Source organism: Loxodonta africana, chromosome 3 (genome assembly GCF_030014295.1).
Source record: "Loxodonta africana isolate mLoxAfr1 chromosome 3, mLoxAfr1.hap2, whole genome shotgun sequence".
NCBI classification, from domain to species: domain Eukaryota; kingdom Metazoa; phylum Chordata; class Mammalia; order Proboscidea; family Elephantidae; genus Loxodonta; species Loxodonta africana.
In genome coordinates, this window is record NC_087344.1 from 138,632,953 (window position 1) to 138,646,672 (window position 13,720).

The 13,720-nt window shown below is 38.3% G+C and overlaps 1 protein-coding gene and 1 pseudogene across 1 annotated transcript in view; one reads left to right on the top strand and one right to left on the bottom strand.

Moving 5' to 3' along the window:
* The window catches only part of DPYD (dihydropyrimidine dehydrogenase), a 972,677-nt gene that overhangs the window by 604,264 nt on the left and 354,693 nt on the right, over positions 1 to 13,720 (top strand). The window contains exon 15 of the mRNA XM_010598084.3: positions 9,407 to 9,475. Coding sequence (XP_010596386.1) covers positions 9,407 to 9,475 — 69 coding nt within the window. The remainder of the gene's footprint in view (positions 1 to 9,406; positions 9,476 to 13,720) is intronic.
* On the bottom strand, positions 4,841 to 6,382 carry LOC104846712 (U6 snRNA-associated Sm-like protein LSm5; annotated as a pseudogene).

Here is a 13,720-nt window from a genome sequence, read left to right on the forward strand (position 1 = left end):
TTATTCGGACAGAACAAGGGGATGCTGATTGGTTTAAAGTCAGGAAAGGTGTGTGTCAGGGTTGTATTCTTTCACCATACCTGTTCAATATGTATGCTGAGCAAATAATCTGAGGAACTGGACTATATGAAGAAGAACAGGGCATCAGGATTGGAGGAAGACTTATTAACAACCTACATTATGCAGATGACACAACCTTGTTTGCTGAAAGTGAAAAGGACTTGAAGCACTTACTAATGAAGATCAAAGACCACAGCCTTTAGTATGGATTGCACCTCAACATAAAGAAAACAAAAATCCTTAAAATTGGACCACTGAGCAACATCATGATAAATGGAGAGAAGATTGAGGTTGTCAAGGATTTCATTTTACTTGGATACACAATCAACACCCATGCAAGCATCAGTCAAATCAAATGACGCATTGCACTGGGCAGATCTGCTGCAAAGGACCTTTTTAAAGTGTCGAAAAATAAAAATGTCACATTGAAGACTAAAGTGCACCTGACCCAAACCATGATATTTTCAATCGCATCCTATGCATGTGAGAGCTGGACAATGAATAAGGAAGACCAAAGAAGAACTGACGCCTTTGAATTGTGGTGTTGACGAAGAATATTGGATATACCGCGGACTGCCAAAAGAATGAACAAATCTGTCTTAGAAGAAGTACAACCAGTATGCTCCTTAGAATCAAGGATGGCGAGACTGCATCTTACATACTTTGGACATGTTGTCAGGAGGGATCAGTCCCTGGAGAAGGACATCGTGCTTGGCAGAGTACAGGGTCAGTGGAAAAGAGGAAGACCCTCAACGAGGTGGATTGACACAGTGGCTGCAACAATGAGCTCAAGCATGTCAATGACTGTGGGGATGGCACTGGACTGGGCAGTGTTTCACTAGGAGTCGGAACTGACTCGACGGCAGCTAATAACATCAACAACAATGTTCTGAAGTGTTCTCAGTCACTCAGATCTCTTGATTTCTTTCTCTTAATTGTGCTCACTAGTTGGCCAGTCCTGACATCCTAACTGTTGACCTCTCTTTTCCATCATGAAGATCAACATCTTACTTAAATATTAATCTTCACTCTCTACTCTAAAGAGTAGATCACTCTTCACTTCAACTCATATAATAATTATTTGGCAGCAGGTTTCACTAATAGCTTACTTTTTTCTTTTCTAATCCATGACACTCATTTCTGCTTAATCTTAAAACAGTGAGCTAATGAAGTAATTGCTTCCCCTTGCCCCCTCTCGATTCCTAGGTAACCGCATTCATTTATTCCTGCATTCATTTCTTTATTCAATTTTTACAATGTGCCAAGCACTCTGCTAGTTATTGTATATAAAATGGTGAATGATGCAGGATAGCCTCAGGTGCTATGGAGATTATAACCAAACATTGAAGACATGCTGCTCTGCCTGGTTTTCAGTACTCTCCCCAATATGATGACAACATACGAAGTTTTCTACGTGGTATTTTCCCAGCATGTCATGGTGTTCAGTTGCTATAGTGGCATGTGTGTATCCAGACTTGGGTCCAGCATCTTTAGAGGCCTAACTTGTAAAGTGCCCTGAGATGTGTCTAGAATAATACCTGGAACATAGTAGATATTTAACGATATTGATTAAAAGTCTGGGTGGTGGGGCTGGAGTCAGAGCAAAGAAGGTGAGAAACAAGAAAGGGAGCCTGAGTGACAGGCCTCAGTGGCTGTGTTCTCCCTTTTCTTCAAACTCTCAAGGCCATTATGTATTATATTCATGTGTTTTCCCATGAGGACTTTGTCCTTCATTCTTCTAGAAATAGGAGCTACTTAGAGCAAGGTAAATTCACAAAAGAATATCAATAAGCACAAAGAACGGCCTTGTGAATGTATATTATTTACTTTGATAGTTGTAAAACTTTTAAAAAATTTTTATTTTTGCCCTTGAAAGATGATATGCATAGCCCATTTTACCTCTTTTTTTCTGATGCAGAAATAACTAAAAATGATTAGTTATAAACCTGAGGTTACAATTGTAACTGTTTGTTTGATGTTAGCCTTAAAATATTTTATCTCTCAGTATGATAACTTATTTTATCTTAGGAATATAACTAGAATTATTATCAATAACTGTTCCACAATATATCTTTGTTTTTTTCTGGACATACTTCGAAAAGCTGTGTGTGGTGAGAATGTGGTAGCTTTTAGTGGATACTACCACTAGATTCTGTGACTTTAAGTATAAAACAAACTCTGTGTGCCTTAATGTCATAGTCTTTAAATGGTACTTTTTATTGTTATCATGCAATGCTGGAAGTAGTCACTCATCTATCCCAAGAAATTTGGAAGGTACCTACCCGGTACTGACTAGAAGAGATTCATATGTGTACCTATTCCAAAGAAAAATGATCCAACAGAATGCAGAAATTATCGAACAATATCAGTCATGTTACACACAAGCAAAATTTTGCTGAAGATAATGAAAAAATGGTTGCAGCAGTATATCGAAAGAGAACTTCAGAAATCCAAGCTGTATTCAGAAGAGAATGTCAAAGGAGGGATATCACTGCTGATGTCAGATGGATCTTGGCTGAAAGCAGAGAATACCAGAAAGATGTTCACCTACATTTAAGAGACTACGCAAGGGCGTTTGACTGTGTGGATCATGACAAATTATGGATAACATTACAAAGAATGGGGTTTCCAGAACACTTAATTATGCTCATGCAGAACCTATACATGTGTAATCGAACTGTTCCAGGTCTGCTTTGCTTGGCCGTAGAGACATGAAATGGGTGAAAGCAAAAGAAGGAGCTTTATTTGGTTGGCCAAGCAAAGGAGCACACCAGGACTTGTGTTGCCAAGATAGCTCCCAGATCAATACCCCAAGGGGTATATTTGGGTGAATTAAATTGAGCCTGGGGTCTTCAGGAACGCCTTGAGGTGGGACCCGCTTGCTGATTGATTGGTGTGGCCCGAAAAGGTGTCCTGGGGCAGTCCGGTTTTTCTGCGCTCGCTCAGTCTAAAAGGGGGTTAGGTCTCTCAAACTGGACCTTAGGCTAGGATCCCTGGCTTCTGAAAGTCTTCCCCCAATCTTGGGCCACTAAAGTTTGGTTCCAACCAATGGAAGAAGAGTTCTGGGGTCACCCAGGGGACAGAGTCAATGGTTCTGCACACGTCAGTCAGGCCAAATCTAGCTTTTGCCAGTTTCAGTAGGTCCTGCAACCCCAGTCTCCTATTTTCCTCAACTTGGCCAGAGACAGGAAGCATACCTAAATAAGGAGATAGTTTAAAGACTGGGAGTTAGTTCCTATATCACAGAAGGTGGCAGACACAGTACTTTGCCTATTCAAGACGTGGGCAGGCTGCCGGTCTCACATAGATCAAGAGGCTGTCATTGAAACAGAACAAAGGATACTCTGTGGTTTAAAATTGGATAAGTTGTGTGGCAGGGTTGTATTCTTTCACCTTCCTTATTTGTTCTCTATGCTGAGCAAATAATCTGAGAAGCTGGACTATATGAAAAAGAACGTGGCATCAGGATTGGAGATAACTCATTAACAACCTGCAGTGCGCAGATGACACACAACCTTGCTTGCTGAAAGTGAAGTGGACTTGAAGCACTTGTTGATGAAGATCAAAGACTACAGTCTTCAGAATGGATTACAGTTTAACATAAAGAAAATAAAAATTCTCACAATTGGACCAATAAGCAATGCCATGATAAACAGAGAAAAGATTGAAGTTGTTGAGGATTTCATTTTACTTGGATCCACAGTTAACGCCCATGGAAGCACAGTCAAGAAATCAAATAACACATTGCCTTGGGCACATGTGCTGCAAATGACCTCTTTAAAGTGTTCAAAAGCAAAGATGTTACCTTGAGGACTAAGGTGCCCCTTACCTAAGTCATGGTATTTTCTATTGCCTCATAAACAGACAGCAAATAAGGAAGACCAAAGAAAAATTGATTCCTTTAAATTATGGCTGGCAAAGAATATTGAATGGACTGCCAGAAGGAAGAAAAAATTTATCTTGAAAGAAGTACAGCCAGAAGGCTCTTTAGAAGCGAGGATTGCGAGCCTTCGTCTCACGTACTTTAGACGTATTATCAGGAGGGATCAGTCCCTGGAGGAGGACATCATGCTTGGTAAAGTAGAGGGTCAGCAAAAATAAGAAGACCCTTAACAAGATGAATTGACATAGTGGCTGCAACAATGGGATCAAGTATATTAACGATTGCGAGGATGGCACAGGACAGGGCAGTATTTTGTTCTGTTGTACCCAGGGTCACTATGAGTCAGAACTGACTGGAGGGCACCTAACAACAACAATAAAAATAAAAAATAATTATTGATATGTGCTTAGTTTGGGCCAGTAGAACATTGAGAAACTGCTTTAATTTTCCTGAAAACTAGATTTCTGGGCTCCATGGAGTTGGGATGACCCACCTAGGCCAATTGCCCTAGGTGTCCTTTTGAACCTTGAGTATTCAGCCTTGAAGAAACTGGTTTCCTAAAGTCACCTTTATGTCAGACAAAAGCCTAGTAAGCAGCTCAGTAATACTATTTTGTCTTAGGCATTGGGCCCTTTTAAAGAATTATCTATGTGCCATCATTTTTTTTTTTTAACCAAAAACACCTTTATTTTAGCCTTCAAGCAGTAAATTCTTTACTTTTTTCCCCAAGATAATCATGCTTAACTTACAAAAATTGACATTTACAATACATCTTCAAAGCATTTCCCTTTAACGGGAAACAATGTTATAGAATCTCAAGAATAAAAAGTTAAAAATAATTAATTTTGTTGCCGTTATAAGACAAAAGAGAAGCTAGCATAAGTCAAGAAAATTCACTCATACTTCAGATCCTTCTCCTCCAGGAACCAGCATTATTATATTACTTCCATTTAGCAAAATCCAATCTAATTTAGTAATCCTTCTTCCTTCTGGTGTGATTTCAAACTCAGTGACGTCTTCCAGTGCCATATTGACAGAGCCATCGAAACCTAGAAGCATGCCAACAATTTACTTATCATTCTCATCACAATGTGAATTCTCTATCCTTTGCACTTGTCCACAAGCTTTAGTGGCAGCAGCTGCAATGGGTTGCTGGCAGTGTTAGCTGCCACGTTTATGCCGGAAGTGCTCTGCCATCATTTCTGAGGAACAGAAATCCAAGATCAAACTAGAAACTGTGTTTTAGTGTAAATTGTTATTATATAAACCCTGTTCTGGCCCTGTTTATTTCTATGATAGTGTTGATGGAGTGGAGTATACTAGTCTCTGGAAGAATTTTTGACTCTCTAGTCAAAATGTTGCTGTGAGGTGGAATCAACTCGATGGCAACAGGTTTGGTTTTTCTATTTAATCAAATTGTGAAGGAGCCCTGGTGGCACAATGGTCAAGTGCTCGGTGGCTAACCAAAAGGTCTTTGGTTGAACCCATCAGCCCCTCCTCAGGAGAAAGATGAGACAGTCTTTTTCTGTAAAGATTACAGTCTTGGAAACATGGGGCAATTCTACCCTGCCCTATAGGATTGCTATGAGTCGGAATCGAACTGGATGGCAATGGGTTTGATTTAACGGATTTGTCAAAGTGTAACTCTGATTTACAAATTGTATATTCAATAAACGTCAATCAATTTCTGTTATTGGCTTAATATGGCTTTTATTTTAACAACCCAGACCAGACCCATTGCCGCCGAGTTGATTCTGATTCATAGCTACCCTATAGGGTAGAGTAGAACTGCCCCATAGGGTTTCCAAAGAGCCACCTGGTGGATTTGAACTGCCAACCTTTTGGTTAGCAGCCATAGCTCTTTACCACTACACCACCATAGTTCCCAACACAGTGGTTAAAATCACAAAATCTCTAGTCAAACTAGTCTGAGTCCTGGCTGTGCTCCTTATTACGTATGACATTAACATCTCAGTGCCTCAGCATCCTCATCTATAAAATAGGAAGAATAATGATTAAATAAGTTAATAAAATAACTTAAAACAGAACCTAGCAAACTGTAAAAGCTGCATGTCTTGTTAGTTGCCGTTGAATTGATTCCGACTCGTGCAACCCTATGTGTGCAGAGTACAACTGCTCCATAGGGTTTTCAAGGCTGTGATGTTTCAGAAACAGATTGCCAGGTTGTCTTCTGAAGCATCAGTGAGTGAGTTTGAACTGCCAACCTATCGACTAGTAGATGAGCACTTAACTGTTTGTGCCACAGAGGGACGTCATATAAGTCTTGGCAATCTATTATTACTTTTCTCAGTAGGTGGTAGTTGTATCTGTATTATATCAATGAGAAAACTAAGTACCTGGCCCAGGGTTATACAGTGGGTGGTAAATCAAAGTTCTAACCTGGGCATCCTTCACGTGTCTGTCAGCTTGTTGTACCATGGGGGCTTGTGTGTTGCTGTGGTGCTGGAAGCTATGCCACCAGTATTCAGATAGCAACAGGATCACCCATGGCAGACAGGTTTCAGCTGAGTTTTCAGATGAAGATGAAACTGTGGAACAGACCTTCAACTACTCATATGCAAGTTGCAGTTGAAACTGAAGAAAATTAGAACAAGTTGGCAAGAGCCAAAGTAAGACCTGGAGTATATCCCATCTGAATTTAGAGACCATCTCAAGAATAGATTTTGCACATTGAACACTAATGACTGAAGACCAGACGAGTTCTGGAATGACACCAAGGACATCATACATGAAGAAAGCAAGAGGCCACTGAACAGACGGGAAAGAAAGAAAAGGCCAAAATGGATGTCAGAAGAGACTCTGAAACTTGCTATTGAACATTGAGCAGCTAAAGCAAAAGGAAGAAATGATGAAGTAAAAGAACTGAACAGAAGATTTTAAAGGGCGGCTCTAGAAGACAAAGTATTATAATGACATGTGCAAAGAGCTAGAGATAGAAAACCAAAAGGAAAGAACATGCTTAGCATTTCTTAACCTGAAGAAAAAATTCAAGCCTCAAGTTGCAATAGTGAAGGATTCTATGTGGAAAATATTAAGCAACACAGGAAGCATAAAAAGAAGATGGAAGGAATACAGGGGGTCATTATACCAAAAAGAATTGATTGATGTTCAACCATTTCAAGAGGTAGCATATGATCGGGAACTGATGGTATTGAAGGAAGAAGTTCAACCTGCACTGAAGGCGTTGGTGAAAAACAAGCCTCCAGGAATTGATGGAATATCAATTGAGATGTTTCAATAAATGGATGCTGCACTGGAAGTGCTCACTCGTCTATGGTCTATGCCAAGAAATTTGGAAGACAGCTACCTGGCCAACTCAATGCAAGAGACCCATATTTGTGCCTATTATCAAGAAAGGTGATCCAACCGAATGTGGAAATTATCAAACAATATCATTAATATCATATGCAAGCAAAATTTTGCTGAAGATCATTCAAAAGTAGCTGCAGCACTATATCAAGAGGGAACTGCCAGAAATTCAGGCTGGATTCAGAAGAGGATGTGAAACCAGGGATATCATTGTTGATGTCAGATGGATCCTGGCTGAAAGAACACCAGAAGGATGTTATCTATGTTCTATTGACTATGCAAAGGCATTTGACTGTGTGGATCGTAACAAATTATGGATAACATTGTGAAGAATGAGAATTTCAGAACACTTAATTGTGCTTATGAGGAACCTATACATAGATCGAGAGGCAGTTATTCAGACAGAAGGGGATACTACATGGTTTAAAGTCAGGAAGGTGTGTGTCAGGGTTGTATCCTTTCACTATACCTATTCAATCTGTATGCTGAGCAAATAATACGAGAAGCTGAACTATGTGAAAAAGAACAGGGCATCAGGATTGGAGGAAGACTTATTAACAACCTGTGTTATGCAGATGACACAACCTGGCTTGCTGAAAGTGAAGAGGACTAGATGCACTTACTTACAAAGATCAAAGACCACAGCCTTCAACATAAAGAAGACAAAAATCCTCACAACTGGATCAATTAAGGAACATCATGAGAAATGGAGAAAAGATTGAAGTTGTCAAGGAGTTCATTTTGCTTGGATCCACAATCAACACCCATGGAAGCAGCAGTCGAGAAGTCAAAAGATGCATTGCATTGGGCAAATCTGCTGCAAAGGACCTCTTCAAAGTGTTGAAAAGCAAAGATGTCACCTTGAAGACTAAGGTGCTCCTGACCCAAGCCATGGTATTTTCAGTCACATCATATGCATGTGAAAGCTGGACAATGAATAAGGAAGACCGAAGAAGAGTTGACTCCTTTGAATGGTGGTGTTGGCAAAGAATAATGATTATACCATGGACTGCCAAAAGAATGAATAAATCTGTCTTGGAAGAAGTACAACCAGAATGCTCCTTAGAAGCACGAATGGCATGACTGTGTCTTACATACTTTGGACATGTCATTGGGTGGGATCAGTCCCTGGAGGAGGTCACCATGCTTGGTAAAGTACAGGGTCAGTGAAAAAGAGGAAGACCCGCAACAAGATAAACTGACACAGTGGCTGCAACGATGAGCTCAAGCGAAACAATGATTGTGAGCGTGGCACGAGATGAGGCAGCATTCCATTCTGTGGTACATAGTGTCACTATGAGTCAGAACTGACTTGCCGGCACCTAACAACAACAACCTGGGCATTCTAGGGCTTTAGAGCTGGTACTAGTTATTACTACTCTATATAGCCACCAGTGTCGGGTTACTGTAAAATGACAGTTAAATAATCAGTATTAAATACAACTTAAAACTATAGTGTACTATTAAAATGTAAGGTATTATCATCCATAGTATAATAAGCTATGACTGAATGAGACACTGACTTATTTCTCTTCCATATTTGAAACTTTTTGTTATACCAGCAATTATAAACATGTCTGTGGAACTGTATAATTTAGATAACCCTGTATACATACACAAATGCATGTGATTCTCACTACAGCTTCCTGAGAATGACAAAGTCAGTATTATTATCTCCATTTTAAAAAGGAGAAAGAAACTCATTGCCGTCAAGTCGATTTCAACTCATAGCAACACTATAGGACAGAGTAGAACTGCCCCAGAGTTTCCAAGGAGCAGCTGGTGAATTTAAACTGCCACCTTTTGGTTAGCAGCTCTTAACCACTGTACCGCCAGGGTCCCCAAAAGAAGAAACTGGAGGATCAAAAAAGGTCAATAATAAGCTCAATAATCAAAGGTAGTAAATGAGAAAATCTCTAACATAAGGCTGAAACCCAAACCTGTTCCTCTGTTTCACTATAATACCTTGCTTGCTCTTTTCTAATGATTTATCTTTCAACAGTTTGAACTCTAAATTTTATAATATAGCTTACCTTTTATGTATGTAAATATTAATATATCTTCTTTCTTTTTACAATAGCACAATTCCTTGAACTTATTTCCTTTATTTATTTATTTTTTTTCTTTTTAAAGATTGTGATTGCTAGCATTATGTGCAGTTACAACAAAAATGACTGGATGGAGCTCTCCAAAATGGCTGAGGTAATGTTTCCTTTAGTACATATTCATTTTATTTCCTCTCTCCTATTTTTATTAGTTTTAAATAAAGAGCTGCCATGAAAAATAATGCAGTAGAAGTAAAATTGAATTGAAAAATGGTAACTTAAAACATTTCTATTATAATTTGTTTACCCTGTGTTTTCATTAAAAGGTTGGAAATGTAAATTTAAAAGGAATCTCTTCTGTAAAAGTGGTCCCTTGGATTTCACACAGTACCTAAAAATCCTTTATTCTCTGAATCTGTATACTCTTTATTTGCATTTTAAGCAAACTGTATATTATGATGAATGCCATGATAAAATTTAATTCTACCTTTGAGAGTCTAACTTGATCTTACCTTGCCTTAAGGCAAACTAGTTTGACAGTGAGAGGAGAAATTTTGAATATAAAACTCTTGAATATTTAAAATATAAAAGGTTCATTTAATACTATTCTAGTTTGAATACAGACATGCATAAAATGTCAAGACAGAATGCTCCTGAATGGAACACTAGTCAGCAGGTTTTCTATAATTTAAATTGAATCTTGCACAAATGCAAGCAACTAATCATATGCCTCAAATTTTTACTTCAAAATAGAAAAAATACGTACTTAAAACTGTGCATTTATGTCCATCATGTTGTCATGGCAAATACTCTAGACAGCCTTAGCTGGGGTTTCTTGAAAACATCTCCAAAATATTGAAGACTAAATCTGGCAATACTTATGATCTAATTGACTCTACATTATAAAATATTATATAAAAAAAATTTTTTTTAATAATATTATAAAGCTTCCCATAATGTTCAAAAATGTTTATTGTACATTTTATTTGGTTTTCTTACAACTGTGAGGGAAAAAAATTACTTCTGGGCTTAGGGGGGTGAAATTAAACATGCTCAGTAATTGGCTCCGTGATCTCTGGTGCTGCGTCCGTTTTATACATGTATTTACCTAATTGACCATGAAATCTTCCACAGAGTCCGTGCTTGGCATGAGCTTTGCCAATTTTCAGCTGACTGTGATGAATGACTTTATCACGCTGCTTGCTTCCTTGCTTTTTCATAAGGATAAAATACTTTTAAAAATTATTTCCTGAAGTAATGGGCATTAATTTTTAAATAAGTGCATTTACGTCTAAAAAGTCAAAAGCCTCTAATTATAAAATACTAGCCAACTAAAAGACATTTTTCACAGTCCATATGTATTTCTTTAATTGTAGCTTTATTTAATAACACATGTGATTAGAGCCCTGGGCTGCTATGTGAAAGGTCAGTGGTTGGAACTCACCAGCTGCTTCCTGGGAGAAAGATGTGGCAGTCTGCTTCTTTAAAGATTTACAGTCTTGGAAACCCTATGGGGCAGTTCTACTTTTGTCCTCTAGGGTCGCTATGAGTCGGAATTGACTCCATGGCAATGGGTTTGGTGTTTTGGTTAAGTACTGTAGCAAAAAAAAATTTTAAATGAAGAAACAAAAGGAAAAGGTGTGCCTTCCATTCAGTTAAAACAGTCTGTGAAATCTCTCCACAGGAGATCAGTCCATACATAAAGAAGGTCAAGTATAAAATAAAATATATATATATAAAATAGATGGTATCAATTCAAAAAAATCTTCTCTATAATCTTAAGACTGGACCAGCCTGGTGGCATCACATGAAGGAAATACCTGTAGGCCTTCACGTCCCCTGGAAGGCAGTGTTAGGCAGTGTGGTTCCGTTACAGCTCACTGTGGTAAGCACCCAAGAAAGCTTTGTAGAGTTGGTATTTGGTTTTATTTTCATGAAAATATGCTTCAAAACAGATTAAAACACATTTCTTTGTGATGGAAAAAAAGCCCAAAAAACCAAACCCATTGACGATTCTGACTCATGGCAACCCCATGTAGTCACAGAGAAGAACTTTCCATAGGGTTTTCTTGGCTGTAATCTTTATGAAGTCAGAGCGCCATGCCTTTCTTCTGTGGCACTGCTGGTGCGTTTGAACCACCAAGCTTTAGGTTAATAGTTGAGCACAAGCCTTTTATACCACCTGGGAACCTTTTACAATGGAACGGCCTACCTAAAAATGAACAAAAACAAAACTATTCAAGGCAAAGTTAGTATTCCACTTAAAATGTACATTTCTTTGGGGAATGGTGATAATAAGATGTGAGAAATTAGAGATATCACACCAGCAACTCTAGCATACAAATATTTTTAAGTTCAGCAAATGACTTGATATGATGATGTGTATAATTTAGATTCATTAGTCCTGATAGCAGATTTATTCTTGAGTTATATAATAGAAAGTTGAAGAAACCTGCTACTGGCTTTTTACTATTATACCTGAAAACAGAAATGACACATGTACAACAGCAGAACAGATCCAGTTGTTCAAGAACATGAACAGAGCAGTCCCCCCTCAAATCCTCACAGTAACCTGCTGTTTTAGTCATCTAATGCTACTATAACAGAAATACCTCAGGTGGATGGCTTTAACAAAGAGAAATTTATTCTCTCACAGTCTAGTAGGCTACAAGTCCAAATTCAGGGAGCCAGCTCCAGGGGACGGCTTTCTCTCTCTCTTGGCTCTGGAGGAAGGACCTTGTCATGAATCTTCTCTGGTTCTAGGAGCTTCTCTGCACAGGGAGCCCAGGTCCAAATGATGAACTCTACTCCTGGTGCTGCTTTCTTGGTGGTATGAGGTCCATCTGTCTCTCTGCTAGCTTCTCTCTTTTATATCTCAAAAGTGATTGGTTTAAATTGTAGATTAATCTTGTAGATTGAGTTTACATGACTACTGCTAATCCCATCTCATCAACATCATGGAGACAAGGATTTACAACACATAAGGAAATCACATCAGATGACAAAATGGTGGAGAATCACACCACACTGGGAATCATTACCTAGCCAAGTTGAGAGACATTTTGGGGGGATGCAGTTCAATCCATGGCACCTTCCTTGCCCTGACCTGCTCAATGACATTAGGAGTGCGTTGACCAGGAAGAAAAACAAAGGAAGGGAGAGGTAGAGAAAGGAGAATAGAAAGAGTAAGAGCTTTGTCACCTAGTTTTGTCATGCATATTGTACATGGGGTTACATTTGGTACCCTTTTTTTTTTTTAATTGTGCTTTAGGTGTTGCTACCCTAGTTTCTCTGAAAGTTTTTATAAAATGATTCAGAGAGTTTTAGAAACTGTACCATTACCAATGCTCCAAGAGTTATTCAGAATAGTTTTCTCTTGTTTGTCTTTTACTTTTCTTTTTCCCCTAGAAGTATAGGTAAGGTAATGCAAAGTGAGTTACCATAATTCTTTTCAAATTAAGACAGAGGAAGGACAAGTTGGAAGAGATGATAGATCAGATAGATAGACAGTCAGAAATTACTTACATAGTATTTACTATATTTCAGTCACAGTTTTGAAAACCTTGGTGGTGTAGTGGTTATATGCTATGGTTGCTAACGAAGAGGCCAGCAGTTCAAATCCACCAGGCAATCGTTGGAAACTCTATGGGCCAGTTCTACTCTGTCCTATAGGGTCACTATGAATTGGAATCAACACGACGGCAATGGGTTTGGGTTTTTTTGTTTTTTTAGTCACAGTTTTAAGTCATTTACTTAAATTTCTTTAGACTTTACAACAACAAACCTGTGAGTTAGTACCATTGTTTTCCATTTTTTAAAACATGAGATAACTGAGACAAAAAGTTGCTAAATAATGTGCCCAAGTTTATACAGCCAGTATGTGGTAAAGGTAGAATTCCAACCTATTAAATCTGGCTCCAGAGCCCATGCTGTTAACACATACACACTACATCATATAGGTAAATGAATGATAAATAGATAATATACAAAATTAGAAACAGCAATATTTTCTATTTCACTGCCTTAACCAAGCTGCTTTATTTCACAATCATTTAGGTGAGATAGAATAAACTCTTGGCTAAATGATTAAAAAACTTGTAACTAACAGGAATCAGAATGCATGCCCACTTTCAGTTAATTTAACATTTCACGCTAATTCAGAAATTAAGGCTTTTTGAATGGTTATAGTTGCTTGGAAATGGAATTAACTGCCCTTTTTTTTTGAACATTTTTATGTGGTTTGGGTGAAAATTTTACAGAGCAAATTAGTTTCTCATTCAACAATTTCTACACATTTTGTTTCATGACATTGGTTGCAGTCCCCTCAATTTGACAGCACTCTCTTCCCTTCCTGCCTGGGTTCCTGATTCCATTTGCCTATCTTTCCTGCCCCTCTGGCCTT